Here is a 19,480-nt window from a genome sequence, read left to right on the forward strand (position 1 = left end):
CGCCATCTAACGGTAATTCTGAGAAATATAACATAATGAGGCACGAGGATATACAGTGTCCATCTTGCTCAATCACCGATTCGTAAATGTAGAAATTAATGTCAAGACACTTATTTACTCTCATGGTGTTGTTTGTTTGTTTTATTGAAGTCTAAGGCCTCTGTTTATCAACCAAAGGTCAAGCAGTGCTCCAGCGCAGTAACTGATTGACGTATAGACTCCACCATTAACAAACGGAGCTGATATCTATAGTCCCGCCTTGGTGACCTCGTTGGCCCAATCACAACGGTCCCTCGGGGGAGGCTGGGCGGGACGGTTACATCTCCGACAAAAGGTAACAGGTTGCAGTCGGCAACAGAATGAACTTGTTGCTGTGAGTTTTTATTCCAACCACTTTTTTCTCTGTGTGGACTTTCATGGACGTTTGGGAACATACTTCAGCCACTGTCAACAAAACGGAAGTTTCTCCAAGGATAGGAGGGAAAACTTGAGAGGTAGAGTTTATATATATACGGTTGGTTTTGGTCTTGTGAAAGAAGCCAGACAGCTAAACCAGACAGACACGACCTGTCAGACAGTCACAGGTCTTCGTGGGAGGTTTTCAAATAACACGAGTAGCTCATTTGTTTTCCCGAATGAGTTGGATAATGTGAGATTATATCAGTACTGAGTCACTAAGGTGTTTCTGTTAGCTCGTTTAGCTCTGCAGCTAACGTAACTTTGATGGGACAAGCTAACGTCAACAATACTTCAAGACAACTTGAATTTCCCGGTAATATTTGGTCTAAAATATGTATCTATATAGATGTAAGAGAAGACTTTTAGTCCCATCAGAGTACTTTAAGGGTGTCTAAAAGTTACAGCAGTTATTAATGTGGTATTTAAAACCAAAACAAGTGAAGTGATTGTAGAGCTTTTCACCCCCGAATAATTTGATCTCATCTCTCTCCTAAGAGGGTTTCAAACTATCAAAATTTAAAACCTATAAGGCAATGTAAAAGACTCCAGGGTTACATTTAACTATAATTTACATCTTTTTAAGTCCTTGAAACGTTAAAAGATGATCTTATAATGGCCTCTCTTCTGCCGAGCTCTTCAACTCTAAACTGGACTCAGACGAAACTGATGATACAGCGAGAATCGAGTGCAGATTATAGTTTAGTTTCAGGTACAGTCATCACACACTGGACTTCTTATAAACCCCTGAAAACAGAGTGGACCAACAGTCTGAGCTAGCTGCTCTTAAAAAGAGTACAGGAATACAGGGAAGTCTTATGTTACAGCCTAAACAGGTAAAGTGCCATTAATCACATTCACAGAGAGACACACACACTCAGTGTGTGCGCGTGAGCAGAGAAACAAGTGTCAGGAATGTGGGACAAATCAGGGAGGGGCTCATTGATGTGATCCTAATAAAGTGGCATTAGGAGGACTATTTGGTAACACTGGAGTCCTTCTTTTGTTATGCCAATGCCTGTCTGTAGATTGGTATAGAGGAATAAATGGCTGTTTGTTTGAGAGTGAAAGGGGGGGGGCAGGTTTGGAGAGGGATCGACCGCTGCAGAGAGGAAGAAGAGGGCCTGCTTTTATGTGAAGAATGTAATGGAGAGGGTGAATACCCTGAGGACCGAGTGGGCTGCCTGGCCTTAAAGGACACAACGAGTGTGAGCTGCTGTTTTGTTCAGGACTGTAACTTAAACTTGAACACGGTTATAATTTTTAGAAGAAAAAGGGAGTAAATTACAGTCGGAGCATTTCTTTGTGGTAGGGTTGAATCAGATGGACGATGTATTGATAGTCCTACCAACGAAGACATGCGTTTGTTGTGAAATTGTATTGTGTTTGACGGGCTGTAGCAGAGATGTGACTATCAGAGATGTTGGCGTTATCGATCTGTGAATGGATTCCTCATCCTAGAAACACGGCGGGTTTGGAATGTTAAAGGATGGAGAAATTTAACAAACCACATCGACGTTCTTTGGGGCCCTAGACTTGTTTTCTCCCGCGATTGTTTTTCTTGAACAACCTTCAATCTTTCAGCCGCATCATTGTGTGTCGGGCTAGAAAATGATCTGATGTCATAAACCACGGCGACAGTGATTCAGCAGAGGCACTTTCATAGCTCTACACACTGCCATTGTCCGTTTCCCTGCGTGCACACACACACACACACACACACACACACACACACACACACACACACACACACACACACACACACACACACACGCACTATAACATCCTAATTATATTTTCCATTCCATCTCTGATCTTAACAGAGAAGCTGCTCCGATTCAATTTACCGTGCGAAAATCCAATTTGAGGCCAGGGGGGCTGTGAGTCCGTCAGCATAACTGCAGGCAGGAAAGCATTACTGGCATCAGAATGAAGAAAAAAAAACACACCAGTTACACTCTTAACTGGGCTAGCCAAATAAGCAGAACTAAGCTGGGCTGTTGTTCAAATTCTATCCTAATAATAATAAAAGTAAAGGGTCACGACCTATGCATACCAAAACAATCTCAATTATCAGATTAGTCTAAATGAGTTTTTTTTCCTCTTGACAGTTATACAACAGTAATAATCTTTGGATTAAGCTTGTGACTGAATAGCCAAATAGATCAGCGTATAGCTGTTAGCTCTCCTACTTCCAGTCTGATAAATGATGTTTATTTTGGAGAGGTGGACAAAGACATTAGCTGTGGGGAGAAACCTTCAAGTAGGACAGACGTGTAGCTCGTTGAAGCAAACTTGTTGTCAGCGGATAGATAGTGTTAGGGCGGGAATGATGGAGCGCAGGATCATTTTAGCATTCCCAGAATTGCTGCCCTCATTTTCCGCCCCACATCAGGAGGACAAAAGGATGCTGTGGGAGCTGGATATGCATTCCCCATCGCTGACCTGGGACGATTAGAGTGGCGGAGGAGACGACAGACTCTGCTGAAGATCAGCGCCTTCACCTCAACTCAACGGACCTCGTCTTCTGTGCGCCTCATACAGGCCCCGTCTGCGGCGTTTTCCAAGTGCTCAGACAGGACTGCCTGACCTTGCCGTGAAGACAGTGGGCTGCAGACTTCGCGCACGACTGCACAAATGAGTTGTGACACGGTGCTTCCTCCGCGGCTCCCAGAGGGTGGGGAATAAAGATCGACCTAACGCGAGCACGTCCGTCTGTTGACGACGCTCGTGCGCCACAAGCTCACGGATACCCTCAGAGGTCGCCCATGTCGTGCTGCTTCACCCGCTGCCAGCTCAGACACTTTTCTTTCACTTATTCCTACTCCACAGAAAAGAGAAACTCCCTCTCCCAGCACATTTAAAAAAGTTCATACTGGCTCTCTTTACTGACTTTATCTCTTTCTGCTCATCCGAGAACAGCTCAGCTTGATTTTAAATTTTTTAAATTTTTAATTTCTTTTTTTGGCTGCGTCATGCAGCTTTCAAAATCTGTTCGGAAACATCCAAACGTCGGTGCAGGTGTTAAATGATGCATGTGTCAATGTGTCTCTGTGGCTTGACAGAGTTTTCTGTTGTCTGATGGTTGGCTGCTGTTGTCGTCGGTCCTTTGTGTGTTTTGGGGAGGAGGGGGTTTTATCACACAAGCCACAGATAAGAGAAGAAAAAGCTGAATGTTTCTTTTCTCTCGCTCTCTGTCCCTCGGCCCGCTTTCTGCCTCTCACCTCGGAGAGCGGAGGGAGGGGAGTGTCGTAATAGGTTTGAAGTCAGTTTAATGAACCGTACAGGTGTAATGACACGGCGAGGAGGAGGAGGAGGAAGAGGAGGTCCTCTAATGTCTCGCCTGGTGTGATCAGCCAGTGGACATATCAGGAATGTTGAGTCCAGCTTTAGATCATTTGTGACGAGTAAGGTGCACCTCATTCTGTAGGTGTGATCGTTCCAGAGAGATTGCACATAGTTTCAGAGTGACTCATCGAAGTTCTATCAGAGTAAAGGAAAAGGGAGGATCAGGAGATGAAGAAAAACATCGCTCAGAGTAAATAGTTGCTGTGGAATCACTCTGTATGAAAAGCTGCAGAAGGTTCGAGGGGATTCTTTCTGGCTGCCAAACTTCAGAAAGTGGAGAAGTGCTGGAGGAGGGAAAGTGATCCATGGGTGTGTGTGTGTGTGTGTGCTTTCAGGTTAATGACTAATGAAGTGCACAGAGGTTAAAGTCCACACAGGCAGTCAACAAGCACAAAGTCATTGTTACTGCCTGTGAATCTGTGCGCTTGTGTTTTTTACAAAGCAGAGCGAGGCCTAGAGGACGACGTTTGGACATTTCAGGGTTGTGTGTGTGTGTGTGTGTGTGTGTGTGTGTGTGTGTGTGTGTGTGTGTGTGTGTGTGTGTGTGTGTGTGTGTGTGTGTGTGTGTGTGTGTGTGTGTGTGTGTGTGTGTGTGTGTGTGTGTGTGTGTGTGTGTGTGTGTGTGTGTGTGTGTGTGTGTGTGTGTGTGTGTGTGTGTGTGTGTGTGTGTGTGTGTGTGTGTGATTTCCTGATCTGAGAGGAAGAGCGATTTGATTTATTAAGTAGGTACTTATGTTGACGTGTTCTTTTTATATCGGAAGATAATTATCTCCTAAAAATGAACTCATTTATTTCTTTTGTGATTTACTTTTACCATTGTTTTTTTTTTTTTTGAGATTGTTTTTTGGCATTTTTGCCTTTATTATAAAGGGAGGAAAGTGGACAGAAGAGCCACAGGCCGGACGTGAGCCCGGGCCGTCCGCGTGAGGACTATGGCCTTGATACATGGGGACGTGCGCACTGCTGCTACGCCACCAGCCCCCTTCCCCCCCCCCCCCTTTTTAAGATAAGATAGGACAGTGGATAAAGCTGGAAAAGAGGGGAGAGTGTGGGGAACAACTTGAGGAAACAAAGCCACAGGACAGATTCAAACCCGGGCTGCACGTGTGTGAGGGTTTACGCCTCTATACAGTGCATGGGGCGCTGTACGCACTAACCACCAGGCTCACAGCGCCCCCTAAAAAGCACCATTTTCAAAAGTTTGTTTACAAGAAAATCACTAGAATAATATGAAGATGTCAACAGTGGTTGGTCAGACTGCACAGTGTGAGAAACATTTACTTTTGCAAAGTGGCATGAAGACAACATTTGGAAGGAGGGATGTAAAGGTTAATCGTCAGGCAGCTAAAAATCGATTCAAAGGTGTCAAGGTTCGAATCGCTTCTCTGGAAAATGAATCGCAGTGGTGTCACGAAGCGTCGGCAGCTGTTGAGCAGAGGAGGTTGTTTGTAATAAACACACGTTATCACGGCAGTGGAAGCATTTTGGCTTCCCCCAAGACAGAAAAGGAACGACACAAATATAACAGCCAGACAGAGAACTTAACGAATAGCACAAGCAACATGATGCAGCATTTAATGGACAGCGCTCCGGCCCCCTCCAGATTGTCTTGAAATAAATCACGAGAGAATCATATGGTGAGTTGAGTGAATCAGCTCTAACTCCCAGTTTGTGTCTGTGTGCTGTTTGGAACACGTCCCTCCTGATTACTCAACACTTTTCTATCGTCAATATGTTGGCACTGCAGCCATTTCATTCAAGGCTAGCTAATAGCTATGCCATCTGACTGCGTCAAAATGGTGCGATAGCATCGCCATGGTACTTCCATCAAATGAGTCACATGTAAACAAGCTGAGTAACAGACATCAATGTGTTTTTTATTGTGAATGCTCATATCCTGTAACCATAACATTTTCATTATTTGCCTCGCCCTAAATTCAACGGGACAATTCACATTGATATGTTATCATCACTGACTTCTTCTTCTTCTTCCTCTTGCTACCAGCATGAGCGCACCTTTTTCAGGTCAAAAGACCCCAGTGGACTGTGGTGTCCAGATCCGCTTCATCAATGACCTCTATGACACCAGCGGGGGCCAGCCGGGGCCCCAGCCCAAGACCAAGACCAAGACTCAGACCACCTCCAAATACGGTGTAGCAGTCCGGGTGCAGGGAATCGCTGGGCAGCCATACGTGGTCCTGAAGGACGGAGAGAAAGGAGACTCGTATGGGGTCCAGCTCAGGACGCATTACCCCCCCGGTTACAGCAGTCTCCCCCGGAGGAGAGAGGACACGGGGACACGGGGGGAAGATGTGGGAGGACAGGGAGGAGCGCTGCGTCGGGCTCAGTCTCATGGCTCACTGCTGGAGAGGGATGGAGAGGGAGGAGCGGGTAATGAAGAGTTCCAGCTGTCCAGGCCTCCAGGGGATGGGAAGTCTGGGAGTTATGGGAACCTGGATGGAGGAATTGGGGTGAGGGGGGAGAGAGAGCAGGGCCGGCGCGTCGGCGGTAGAGAAGACGACGTGGAGAGAAATATGTGGGAGGGTTCGTATAAAGCAGGGCTCAACGGTTCAGCGGGATCAGTGAGGAGCGATCAATCTTACCCCGACCCTCCTCGACAAAGAAATCACTCGAACCAGAAGCAGACTCCGGTTAACGATCTGGTCAATAGATTTGCTGGAGGTAACATCCAAGATCCCAGAGCTACGTCTCCTCTCGTAACCCCGAACCCTTACAACTCGCCTCCGTCCTCGGCTGACAGCAGCCTGGGACGCGGCCAGAAGGTCACGTTTCCCAAACACTCCGCTAGTCAGTGGACCTCACCGGGGAAATACGCCGCTGTGGAGACATCGCAGGCCACTCTGACTGAGACACAGGTAAGAATCAAATCTTCAAAGTTTCATGCTCGGCAGCGAAACATTTCAGTCCGCTCGGGACACGGCATGGCAATGCAACATTGCGAGAGTCGTTTTTTCTGATCTGTATCTTAAGGTGAAACCTGACCTTTTGCTGGACCAGGGTCAGAGCGCGGAGCTGAGCAGCGAGGACGAGCAGGTCATGCAGACGATTTACAACATGCTGAGACAAGGGTATGACCTGACGCTACATGGTGTCTGACTTTCACATCAAGTTTTGTCGTGATATGAGGCAGTAAAAAGAAAAAAAGAAAAGAAAGAAAAAGAATTGGATTAATGTAAGTTTCATCTTTGTGTCTTCCCCAAGGTCAAACGAGAGTGACGTGGTCATCAATCACAAAGTCAAAGTCATCTTTCAGAAGATTCAGAGTCTAAAGGTCGGTCCTTTTCCTTCCTTCTAACTCTCGTTCCCGCAGACGCCTCAGACGTTTATTTGGATCTTCTTCTGTTTTTTTATGTCTTCAACAGCCCGTGGACAGGGCCCAGGAGGAGTGGATTAGAGAGAAGAGAGAGCTCCAAAGAAAAACAGCTGAACTCCAAGCTGCCCTGCAGGCAGAAAGAAGGGTGAGACGGTCGTAAATAAAGACCCTGGTGATATTTATTTAGACTGCACTTCCATTTAGGCCTCGAAAAAAACTCAAAGTAGCCGTGTGGAAGGTGTGCCCGTGTCCTTTCTGTTCGCTTCACTACCCCAAATTCTCTCTGCTGATGAGGATTTAACATTTCGAGAATAACATGCAGCCTGAAATCCGCCTTGAACACAATCAGAATCAGTTTTATTGGCCAGGTACGTTTAACACGCAAGGTTTTTAACCTGGTAGACTTTAAATATTAAGCATTAACTAAAAAATATCAACAAGTAAGTAGAGACTAATGTGTATAGGACTTAATAAGATAATAGTGCAGTGGGGAGTAGAGCAAACGCGGTGCAGAAAGCCAATTCCTCAAATGAAGAAAACCTCATGCAGGACCACTTAAAGTAAGAGACCCAGCTATGGAGTGAAGGAGATAAGCTGTTGGCTGATTGGAGTGGGAAACTGTCCTCCAACTTGGTATCTCTTTGAAACTAATCTAACCAGGAGAGCTGGGGGTTCCTTGGAGTGTGCTTCAGATTAATCCGACGATTAATCCTTAAAGCCCTCTGGGCCAGTCAGAGGTGCACACACACAACCATCTCCCTCCAGTAATGACTCATTATATGTTGGTTAGAGGCAGGGTGGGCAGGTCTTAATCTTTAATAGCTCCTAAGAACTTAATCCCTGATGCATATTGATCAGCGGGCCATTGCAGGCCTTGCTTTAACTTTTTTTCTTTCCCCAAAGCTCATTGTTTCTCCCAGCAGAGTTACCTGATGTCTTATGTTTCCCTGCTCTCATTTATTCATCATGTCTGCCCGTGTGCAGGATTCTGTTAGCAATTCTGATCCCGCTCTGAAAGCCGAGCTGGAGTCCTGTCTGGATGAAAACCTGCAGCTCCGGGAGATGCTGGACCGGAAGAAGATAGAATTAAATGAAACCCAATCAGAGTGAGGACACAGAGGCACACAGTGCACTCACACACACACACACACACACACAGAGGGGGATACAGGAAGGGACATGGTACCATTGTCTGTGAGTCTTGCTTGGCTGGAGGAACGGGGCAGCATGACAAGCTCACTTTGTTTTCAAGCACACTTCATGGAAGAAGAAGTTACTATAACTGTTTCACATGACTCACAAGTATGCCAGGGTCATTCAAGTCCAAACAATCATTGTGCTGTGTGTTCCTCCTCGCAGGCTGACTCAGCTGCGTATGGATAGAGAGAATGCAGAGGTACGGGTCAGAGAAATGGAGGACCAGCTGGCTGAGTTTCAGGATGAACTGAGGAGAGAAAACGGCAACAAGACGGTACTGCCCAAAATCACACTTCAATAAGTCACACTTGAACAGAAACACAGGAGCGAATCTCCCGCCAGTATTGGCTAAATGCAAGAAATGTGAAACCAACTGTGTATAATTTTATAATTTGTATTATTTGAAGTCCATTACGTCTGTCTGCAGGATCTGATGTCTTGTCAGGCGCAGCTGATGGATGTCTGCCAGCTGAAACAGAAGCTGGAGGAGACGCTGAGACAGAGAGAGAGGGAGCTCACAGCCCTGAAAGGAGCGCTGAAGGAGGAGGTGGCCACGCACGATAAGGAGGTCGAGGTGCTCCGAGAGCAGTACAGCACTGACATGGAGAAGCTCCGCAGCAGCATGGAGCAGGTGTCTCAGGTGTGAACACAAACAGACGTCTCCCCTACATGCCACACATTCTCTTTTTTTTTCCCCTTTTGCAGTGAATCTTTTCTGTCTCAACATTTAGCAGATATTCCTGTTTGGTAAGGTATTTAGCTCACACAGCTACCATCCGAGGACATATGGATTGTGATGCGACCGATCAGAGCCCTGCAGGTTTAGTTTCTCAGTGAAGATAGTTAGACATATTTAGGAACATTTTAAAGCACTTCTGTTAGCTGCTGAGATCATAACAAAGCAGGTTATGTTTTGTTAAGCACGCAGCTTCTTTCACCTGAACTAAACAGCTGTGAACTCATCAGGGCTCCACAGCACACAGACACGGGAAGCTTTTTACACTGGGGGGGTGGGGACAACTGATGGTCTTCATTCTAACCAATACATACTGTTTGTTCTTAAAATGTTTGTAGCAGTGTGTGCATTTAATTGGTTGAATAATTTAATTGAATATTTAATGCTGAAACTCCTGTGACCAAAGCCAGGAAGGAGAAAGAGAAAGTAACAGAAAGATATACTTGCAGTGGTTAGGGCTGTTACCTCACAGTGAGGAGGCTCCTGGTGGGCAGTTTGCATGTTCCCTCACTGCATGGCTGGGTTCCCTCCGACTTTCTCCCAGAGTCCAAAGAAGTCAATGTAGAGACACAATTGGTGACTTTCAGTGGAACGCATCTGAATCTGTGAAAATATGAAATGTATCTATGTAACGCTGAGACAGATCTATCCATCTGCATTTGTTTCTGTCTATTTAAAGGTAGAGCTCTCCTCCTTTTTGTTTCTTGTATTTCAGTCTCATGCAGGGATCGAGTCCGAGCGTTTACGAGTCAATGCGTCCGTTCGCACCCTTCAGCAGCAGTTGGAGGACTGTAGGGACGAGAGCAGCCACTGGATGGAGCAGTTTCACTCCACCAGAGACGAGCTCCGGACAACTAAACAAGAGTGAGTCTAAAGGAACACATGTTGTTCAGAAAGTCTTTTCCAGTATCACCCGCCCGGATTTTTACTCTTCTTCTCCACTTCTACTGACAATTCGTCTTTGTACCTACTTTACTACTAACATGTTTCCATCTCCTCTCTTTCCATTCCACCTTGTCACTGTTTCTCCCACTTCCTGTCAGAGAGCAACCCAGCAGCCCTGCATCACTGTGAGAGTCAGAGTTGGTGTTTAGATGTGCAGAGCTGTAGCTGTGCTGACTGTCTGGAGTTCAAAGGCCATCCACACCTACACATAGTCTTTGTTCAAATCTATTTAAAGCATCCAGCTGATCAAAGTTTAAACAAAGTCCGGGAGCCTCCTCCAGCTCAAACTTTGTTTATTTGGGAATACGGACTTTTATTTTGCCCTGAAGGAATGCTCCCTCGAGCTTCAGTGAGGGATGATTTCAGCCTTTGGCGTTTACTTCTTCAGACAAGTGGTGTGGACGGCCGTCAGTTCCTTTTATTTAGAAAAATGTAGACTTTGATTTGCTTTAGTAAAAGCTGATTTACTGACTGTATTCATATGATGATAATGAATGAATGTATACTGATAGACTACATCACAGTAGAGTTAGTGTTTGTGAATCACCTTGACCATCAAACTGCTGCTGTGCAGGTAACAAATCATTACTTACAACAGCATCATCATATCGGGTGATTTCTTTAGACTCCTGCAAACCCGTCTGGAGAAAGATGAATTTGAAGAGGAACTGAAGGAGCAGCAGGAGAAAGTGAGCAACATGAAACAACAGATCCCTGACCCCGGTGCCACACAGACTCTCAACCAGGTGCAGTAAATTAATTTAAAAAAAACAAAAAAAAACCTCAACTTCAAGTGATCAGAAACCGATGAATCTCTGGATCTGTTTCACGCATTTCACCATCAAGCTGTCCAATGTTTCTGTGCAGGAACTGCAGCGATGCACGGCTGAGCTGCAGAAGGCAAAGACTGAGGTGGAGAAGCTGAGGACAGACTTTGACAAGAAAGTGTTGGAGGTCATCTCTTTAAAAAAATCTCACCAGAACCAGGAGGCGGAGCTTAAGTATGAGATTGACAGGTTAAAGGAACAATTACAGAGGGGCAAAGAGGACCTTGCAAAGGCACAGGAGAAAAACAAGCGGGTAAGTTCCATTTTCCTGTTTTTTTGGGGGGGGGGCAGATTTTTTTTTCTTCTAGAAGTTATGGATTAAATTAAATGTCAATTTGTTCCCTAAATTTTCGCTTTGCAGCTTCCAAACCCGGCCATCATCACAGAGCTGGAGCAGAAGCTTGATGAGACACGTGGTGAAGCGACCCAGCTAAAAGAGAAACTCTCACTCGCTGAAGAGGAAGTGAAGGTCACCAGCACACGTCTCAACAGAGCCAACATGGACATCAAAAAGCTCGAAGACAGCCAGAAGGAGCAGGAGGAGGCCAACGCACGTCTCCGAGAGAAACTGACACGTCTTGAAGTAAGCTCTGTCCATTCTTAAACTCATCAGCGTTTGTGAACTATTTAAGCATAACTGGGCCCCCTTTCTTTTTCTTTTTTTTTTGACTTTCTTAGGCACAGCTGCAGACCAGTGCCACAGAGAGCTCCGAGGCAGAGCTCGCCCTCCACACTGAGGCTCGAGCTCTGAGATCTGAGCTGGATGAATCCAAGAGGAAAGCTTCCAGACTGAGCCAGGAGCAACGAGAGCTGAGCCTGCGTTTGGAGGAGACGGAGAAAGAGAAGGAGACGCTGAGACAGACAATCAACCAGCTGGAGGAGACTGAACGACAACAGGGAAACGCTCTGGAGAAACTCAACAGGGAGGTAAACAAAAGCAGCTTCTTTTTCTACCTCGGAAAAAAAACCCAACAACAACAACGACAGCCAATGTAGTTTGAACTATCTACTCTTTAGATGGTTCATAGCACCAAATCATCCCTCCTGTTTGTTTGTCTCTTGTCAGTACGAGTCTCTGACCGCGTCCTCAAGAGAGGAGACGCAGGCTCTCAGGGTTCAGCTGGAGGAGCAGAGAGAGAGGGCACGCAAGGAAATGCAGGAGGTGCAACGTCACGGAAACGACGCTCAGAGTGAAATGGAAAGAAGTCGCACGCATCTTAGGAGACTGGAGGAAGAAGTGTGTGTTTTGAGTGTTTGTGTATACACTAGCTCGCCTGCTGTTGTTGTCATGACAAAAGATTTCTGGTCTGAATGTGCACGCTTGAGTGATTGTATTCATGTATCTGCAGTGCATTCAAAACAACAGTGATTATTATTCAGCATGGCATTTCTGTTTGGTTTTTTTTGTCGTTGTTTTTTTTTTTTACATTGTGATAAATTTAACTAGATGTCACGGCACAAGAAGGAGCTTCTGCTGGTGTGTGAGGAGAGAGACAACCACCAGCTGGATAAAGAGCTCCTCTCTAACAGATTGCGCCACCTGGACGGAGAGTTGGAGGCTGGCAAAAACAGCCTCAACGAAAAAACCCGGGAGGTTCGAATCCTGGAGGTGAGAAACGTGCATCTGCTCAGATCATGGACGGAGAGAATGATCCACTCTGGAGAATAACCATGGCTACACGAGTGTAGCTGTGAGCTGCATGTGTTTGTCAATGTAACAATCTGCTTCTGCACACTTTCACATTAAGGAATAAATAAGCACTGGGAGCCTTTTTAACATGCGTACGTGCGTGTGTCAGGAAGTACAGGATGGTGAACAGCTGTGTTTGAAGATGAGCGCCTCCAAGGCTCCGTCTCGTTTTTTAAGCATCTAATAAAAGTTGATCCAATGTGTCTCTGTCAGGACAAGATGAAGCGTTTGGAGCTGGAGCTGGAGGAGGAGAAAAGCAGTGCAGAAATGATGACAGACAGGGTGGCCAGGAGCAGAGATCAGATTGACCAGCTCCGATCTGAGCTCATGCAGGAGAGATCGTCCAAACAGGACTTGGAGCTGGACAAGAACTCCATGGAGAGACATGTACACGACACACTAACATACTGAATGTTGTCTTTAATGCTACAGTTAAATACTCGATAGCATTTTGTTCATCGTTAACCTGCGGTCTGCGTGTGTGTGTGTGTGTGTGTGTGTGTGTGTGTGTGTGTCGATGCAGCTGAAGGAGCTGAGGAGCCGTGTGGCCGACATGGAGGGACAGTCTCGCTCCTCAACTGGAGTCTCCCAGCTGGAGAACAGGATCCAGGAGCTGGAGGAGCTCCTCAGGAATGAGGAAAGGTACAATGCAACAGACCTATATCTTGGATCACTCGCTTTTGTCACAAGCTCGGGAATAGTTGCAATCATTTTTATGGACTAGACTTTCTATATAACGGTGTGCTCTTCTAATTTTAGATTTATGCTCAATCAAACTTTTTATCACAGATGAGATTTTTAAATCTTGGAATAACTAACCACTTTACATGAATAGAAGAACCACAATGTCCCCCTAGTGGATTAATAAAGTAAAACAATGCATGTATACATCAGAGAGTCCAGTAAAGCAGACCTTATTTGGCTACAGTGAATGTTCATGTGAGTTAAATGTTTTGCTCCAGGGTATTTTGTCAGGGGTTGAAACGGAGGAAGGTATTACTCTCTAACCTGGGCACACGTCTTATACTCTTCCTTCTATCTTATCTGTATGTCAAGGGAGAAGAACTCAGTGTTGGGCTCTCAGCGGCGTCTGGAGAGAAAGCTGAAGGAACTCAATATGGCACTGGATGAGGAGAGACACACACACACTGAACAGAGAGACCAGGTAGACACATTCACCAGCAGCTTCATGTCAGTGTTTGGACATAGATATAAAAAAAAGAAAAGAAAAGAAAAAGGCAATCAAACTGCACTTTGACTGTGTTCTTGGTCACAGCTGGCTCTGAAGGTGAAGGCTCTGAAGAGGCAGGTGGACGAAGGAGAGACAGAGCTGGAGAGGATCGACGGTCTGAGGAGAAAAGCTCAGAGAGACATGGAGGAACAGCTGGAGCTCAAAGAGGCCATGCAGGGAAGAGTCACAGCTCTGGAGACTGAGCTCAAGTGAGCATTTCCCTTGTCTTTGTCTCTTTAGTTTGTTACTCGCAGTGTGAGCTGGGTTTTTTTTTCATGATTATGTAACACACTTCCTGGCAGCCCGATTTAACACAGAGAATGTTGGCAAGTGAGCAAGAGAGAGACCTCATCCCCTCTTTTGTCACGGAGTGAATAAAACTGCATGTAAATGACGCTATTAGTAGTGAACCCAAATTCCTCGGCTGTTAGACACACTTAGAAACACCTGTTAGAGACTCACACAGACTCCCTGAGGGGCAGGATTTCACAATGTGATGTGTGTAAAACAGATCTACAGTCACCCAAGTGTGGAGAGGTGTTCCATTTATGAAAAAAAAAATACATCAGCACATTACTCATGGACCACACGGGGAAATTAAATCCTCCCTCTAGACACAAGAATCAATGTTTTTCCCTTACATCTCCAGCAGAGGGAGCACTATGATCATTCCAGCAGCAACAACTTAAATACATCAAATTGTGTGACATGTTTTTTTTTTAAGACAGTGATGATTTTAACAGTGATTGTGTGTCACAGGAGAAAGGCCCAAGCAGCCATGAGGCCAGCTTTGGATTCATCCGCCCTCAGCTCGGATGATGACGACAGCCTGTACGATCCCTCCACCATCACCTCCATCCTCACTGAGAGCAACCTGCAGACCAGCTCCTGTTAAAAAAACAACAACTAAAAAACGCACTTCAGAGACAGGGTATGGGTGAGAAAATGTAGCACTAAAGTAGGAAAAAAAAGAGGGAAGTGTAGCTCAGATTCTATGTAGATTAGGAGGGAAGCCAAAAGGCAGAATGATGTACAATAAGAACAATGGAGGACACGGGGGGTAAAAGACATTCTGTAGAGATCAGTGGGGGAATGGTTTTTCCGCTTCAGAGTGAATGAAAGGAAAAGCTAAACTTCCTCTGCATTTATAGGAATTTGCCTCAGCCCACGGCATTACACGGTTGTACTTTATGGGACAGTTGGAAGGAAACCATTGCATTGTTGCCAAACACAAGCAAACACTACTTAGTAGTAAAAAAAAACAAAAAAACAATGAAAAATATGACAACAAAGCCTGTAGGAGAGAAACGAAGTTTGGAGCATAGAAACACAGAACTGGAAAATACCTCTTACATTTTTTGGTTCGAGTTCATTCTTATTGTGGAGAGCTAACCTGTTGACTGAGCTCAAATGTCTGTCCTCAGACATGCACAAATACAACTTAGCAGCACTGAACACATGGACCAAATGCTGACACTGATTGCTTCATGATTGCACAAGAAACTGAATGATAAACTGAAAATCTACATTTCTTATGCTGGTTATCGTTGCCTCACCAAATCAAATAGTTTGACACTGACAAATATATGCTTTTTTATCAAATCTGGAATTCATTTACATGAAATAAAATATATGTATGTTGTTTTTCTAAGGTTGAAATATATCTCTGTTATAAGATAGGGGAGGAGGAGTTCGCTCCACCCGCCAATCTTTATCACGTGGTACACAATTTAAATGCTGGATTTAAAAAAAAAAGAGAGTTTGACACTGGTAAATCCCTAGAAGAGTTTTTTCTTGGACAAATAGACACAATAATAAACACTACTGTAAGAGAAAGCACATGTTGGTGTAAGACTTTGCATACTGGTGGTCCACTTTAAAATAAGAAGAATAAAGACCCAAATAACTTTGCTTCTGGAAAGAAAAGTCAGTGTATTTATAGATCCTACACAATTTCTATGCATTCCACTATTTTAACTCACTTGTGTATTCTTGTCATTTCAATATGATGCCTTATAATTGTTCAAAATAATATTTGTAATTGACTTACTTTTTGTAAAGTGTTTGTATTTAATGTTTGTAGACTTTTCTGGTTGATTTTTGTACACAGAACAATCTAAGATATCATTGAAATACAGTTTTCTGTAATGTAATGTTCATCTCGGATTTTTTCCAGTGAAACTGAAATATGGTACTTATTTTGATTTGTTGGACTCTTGAGTATGATGATTAATGTTGTTTTTTTAAAGATGGTGGTGCAAACTTGTTCACTGGAATAAAATCCTACTGTGACTGTATTTCACAACATAGATCTTTTTTTTTTCTTTTGAATAAAGAGTTAGCCACATCCAAATTGCTGTGTTTAATTCTTTATTTTCCTCTGTAATAAATGAAGATGATAGTGTTTACACTGCACAAAATTCATTAGTTGACAAATATGGAGCTTTTCCCTCAGGGGTCGGTTTAGTGTCCACAAATATGTGTGTCACCAAAACACACGCCACATGTTGATGAATACAGAGCTGTGTTTTTCATAGCTTTTATGTTTTTAAGAGACACTTTGCACTATGTTATGGCAGAATAAAAACAAACCACACTGGCTACAGGTCCTTTACATGATAGGTCACATAGGTCTTCATTATCCTAAAGGTACACTCTGTGTGACTTGTACTGTTTCCATTAGCGGCATGTGTTGACATGCCAGTCACTCAACCTACAGCCATGTTGTGATAGCCTCTAATCTCTTGTTGTAGAATTGTTTTTGTTCAGCAGAACTACTGTGTCTGTGTTTAGAGGACACTGAAACGTTCATGAATTAAGTATCGTGTTTTGAGTGAAGCTTGCTGCTTGTAAAAGTTCATTTGTATTATTTTATAGGCTGAAGTCTTGATTTGGAATGAACTGTGATAAGCAGTGAGCAGAGCAGCTGAGGGGAGAGGCTAGATTTTTCATTCGTGGACATTTACAGATTTACACATTTTTTATACTCAAACACTTCATCTTGTTAACTGAGCTTTAACAGTGTAAAATACGCAAGAATCGTCTCATAACTGCCTTTTCAGATTAAAGGCATATCATTTTTTTAAACTTGTGTAATCATGATTCCTCTGGTACGAACAGACGTCTTCCAGCAGCACAGACCTGTCTCTTGGAGTTGGTACTTTGGGCTTTGATGGACGGTTTCTGCCAGGAGCACCTCAGGGTGAAGCACGACAGGAATGTGCCAGTTAAAATGAGATCCATGTGAAATGCGAGAGGAAACTTCCACAGAGCTCTAAAATATTTGAACCATAAATTGTGTCATCAGAAGATAATCCCGTATGTAACACCAGCGACTGTTGTTTCATCTAAATCGAGGGGAAATCTCCTAAAGGGGAGTGGGAATAAAACCAGGCCTTTATTCTGCATGCCAGAACCATTATGACTTGAGTTATTGCGTGTGCCTCGGAGAAAAGAAATACATAAAAGTCAGCACCTTCTCTTTGAAAGTCCTCTGGTTATTTATGTGTTTACCTTCTATTTGGCACTTTGGCAGCTTTTACAGGACTTTGTTTGAAACTTTTAGACTCCACAATGACTTCTGTGCCTCAGAAGAGTTCAGGTCTCATGCTGCTTTTTTACAGGCTTTCTGTAGCCCCTGTAGTGCTTTTGTGTGATTGATCTACAAAGAGAACCTTTCCACGCATGTGCTGGGAATTCAACTTTAAATTCTTTCCTCGGAGGATGTGTTGGCTTGCTGTCACACCTTTCATATTTCCATAAGGACCAGAAGCAGTGTCCGTGATACTACACCTCCCATACTGTGTAACCAAACCTGTACAGTGTATCGTGCTGTCTTTTGTACCTGTTTTGCCACCCTATAACTTTCATGTGAACATATTTTCCATGGGCGGGAACGGGTTTCCATATCATTCCAGCTTTCCAGGCATAACTTTCAACCCAAAGGGTTTATTTGCCAATAGCTGGGTGTGTTTTATTTTGTAATCCTAGTGTGTTTGTTATTTCATATGTTGTTGTTCAGAAAGAAAACAGCCCAATAGTGGAAATATTTCCATCCACCTCCAGGTGATCCACATGTGGAAATACAACCCTTGGGTTGGGAGGCTGTAGTTAAGACACCAGGACAAACCTGTTTCTATTGTTGTACATTTATAAAGATAAATGATATGACAATGAGAGGGGAATTAATCGTTTTCATTACATCAGAGCTATAAATAACTATTTGTGTTCATCGACACATGATAGTCAGGGTGGTTTCGGCTATAGGATTTAAGAAGTTGGTTGTTAACACATCTTTTTAACATTTTTCTTTAAGATCAGTTTTCATTTTCAGGTGTGATTTTCTCTAAGACTTTTGCCTCAAAGAAAAGTTCTTACTGGAAAAATCTTCTTGCTCATAAAACTATTTCAGGATCATTCTTCCTGTAACACAAAATATGAACAGAATAATACAACAGCTGTGTACAGTTTGATAATACACTCACATACACATGAGTTTATGTGACCTCAGTTTCCTGAAAGTTAGGCAGGGCCCTGATGAGAATAGGGAGTAGAAATGATAATGTTGCTAAAATAGAGACTACGATTACAGCTCACGTGTCATCATTCCAAAGAAACATCCTTGTATCAGCACACGCTGACTGTGTCTCACATTTGTGCACTTTTAACCTCCGACTTTGTGCAACCAAATGACTAAAACATGAGCCTTTCCTGTTTCTCTCCTGTATTGTTTTTTCTTTCTAGTTTTCAGGGTTTTTGTCCAGGTCATTTGACTTATTTTAAAAGGCAAAAAATATGTGGTTAGAGCATGAATCCCACATACAGAGGCAATAGTCCTTGAAGCTGACGGCTGGGTTCAAATCTGTCCTGTGGCTGTTTTCCTGAATGTGATTCTCCACTCTCTCTCCCTCTCTCTCCCTGATTTCCAACTCTATCATATCTCAACATCAGAGGCATAAAAAGCCCCCCCAAAAAAATCTTTAAAAATATATATACACTATATCTGTGTTTAAGAATTGATTTGTTGCTTGGTCATTATATACTTTTATATGTATTTTGTATGGGAAAAAAAGAAGTAAAAGTTGTTAGTTGTATTTTTTGTGCAAATTAATGTGTAAAGTAAAGCAAACGTATGAATCTTTTGCTTAAACACACAACAAATATTGTCCTGGCACACTTTACAGACTCTTTTTGTGCAGTGCACCCTGGGATAACTTTTAGGCATGACACAGCAGAGTATAAGAGACGGCCTATTCGGGTGAAGTAATCCACCAACAAGGTGTTAAATTCACAATACTGCCTGACAAATAGTCAGAATAGCAGCGCCCTGACTCACATCATTATCTCACACATTGAAGTGTAAAAACATGTCTCATGCTGTCTGCTGTCTGATCTTTGGATCAGTGTGTGTTGGAGTGTGGTCACAAGTGTGATGTAAACACACTATTATGGCTCCTATTATGGATCAGTACGAGAGACAATGATGACATACTGTAGAACGGTTAAGGCGTGTTTGTTTCATGGACGTGTTCATGCTGAAGAGAAATCAACCATTTAAGAAATAAAATGATCAGCACTTTGTATACTCCATCTTTAACTGTATGCCAGAAACACTTGAAAGTACAATAATAATGCCTAATTCATTTGATAAAGCAGCCAGTTTGTTTCTCTTTTTCTGTGTGTGTGTCTGTGTAATGTGTATGTGTGTGTGTGTGTT

The 19,480-nt window shown here is 43.7% G+C and overlaps 2 protein-coding genes across 4 annotated transcripts in view; one reads left to right on the forward strand and one right to left on the reverse strand.

Moving 5' to 3' along the window:
* Window positions 1-19,480, reverse strand: part of pip5k1ab (phosphatidylinositol-4-phosphate 5-kinase, type I, alpha, b) — a 182,460-nt gene that overhangs the window by 48,474 nt on the left and 114,506 nt on the right. The window lies entirely within an intron of this gene.
* cgna (cingulin a) lies at window positions 244-16,117 on the forward strand. Of its 3 annotated transcripts, none has more exons than XM_079343799.1 (20): window positions 244-334; window positions 5,810-6,680; window positions 6,796-6,893; window positions 7,027-7,096; window positions 7,188-7,283; window positions 8,123-8,244; window positions 8,498-8,609; window positions 8,763-8,975; window positions 9,787-9,935; window positions 10,642-10,762; window positions 10,884-11,096; window positions 11,205-11,426; window positions 11,522-11,770; window positions 11,910-12,080; window positions 12,291-12,452; window positions 12,747-12,920; window positions 13,057-13,175; window positions 13,590-13,698; window positions 13,810-13,973; window positions 14,524-16,117. In XM_079343799.1, exons 2-20 carry the CDS (start codon window positions 5,811-5,813, stop codon window positions 14,657-14,659), a joined length of 3,570 nt encoding a protein of 1,189 aa, XP_079199925.1. In that variant the 5' UTR covers window positions 244-334; window position 5,810; the 3' UTR covers window positions 14,660-16,117. The 3 variants fall into 3 exon arrangements, with proteins under 3 accessions (XP_079199925.1, XP_079199924.1, XP_079199926.1); XM_079343798.1 differs by having other exon boundaries at window positions 285-494; XM_079343800.1 differs by having other exon boundaries at window positions 285-494; window positions 6,823-6,893.

The sequence above is a fragment of the Symphodus melops genome, assembly GCF_947650265.1.
Source record: "Symphodus melops genome assembly, chromosome: 5".
NCBI classification, from domain to species: Eukaryota; Metazoa; Chordata; class Actinopteri; order Labriformes; family Labridae; genus Symphodus; species Symphodus melops.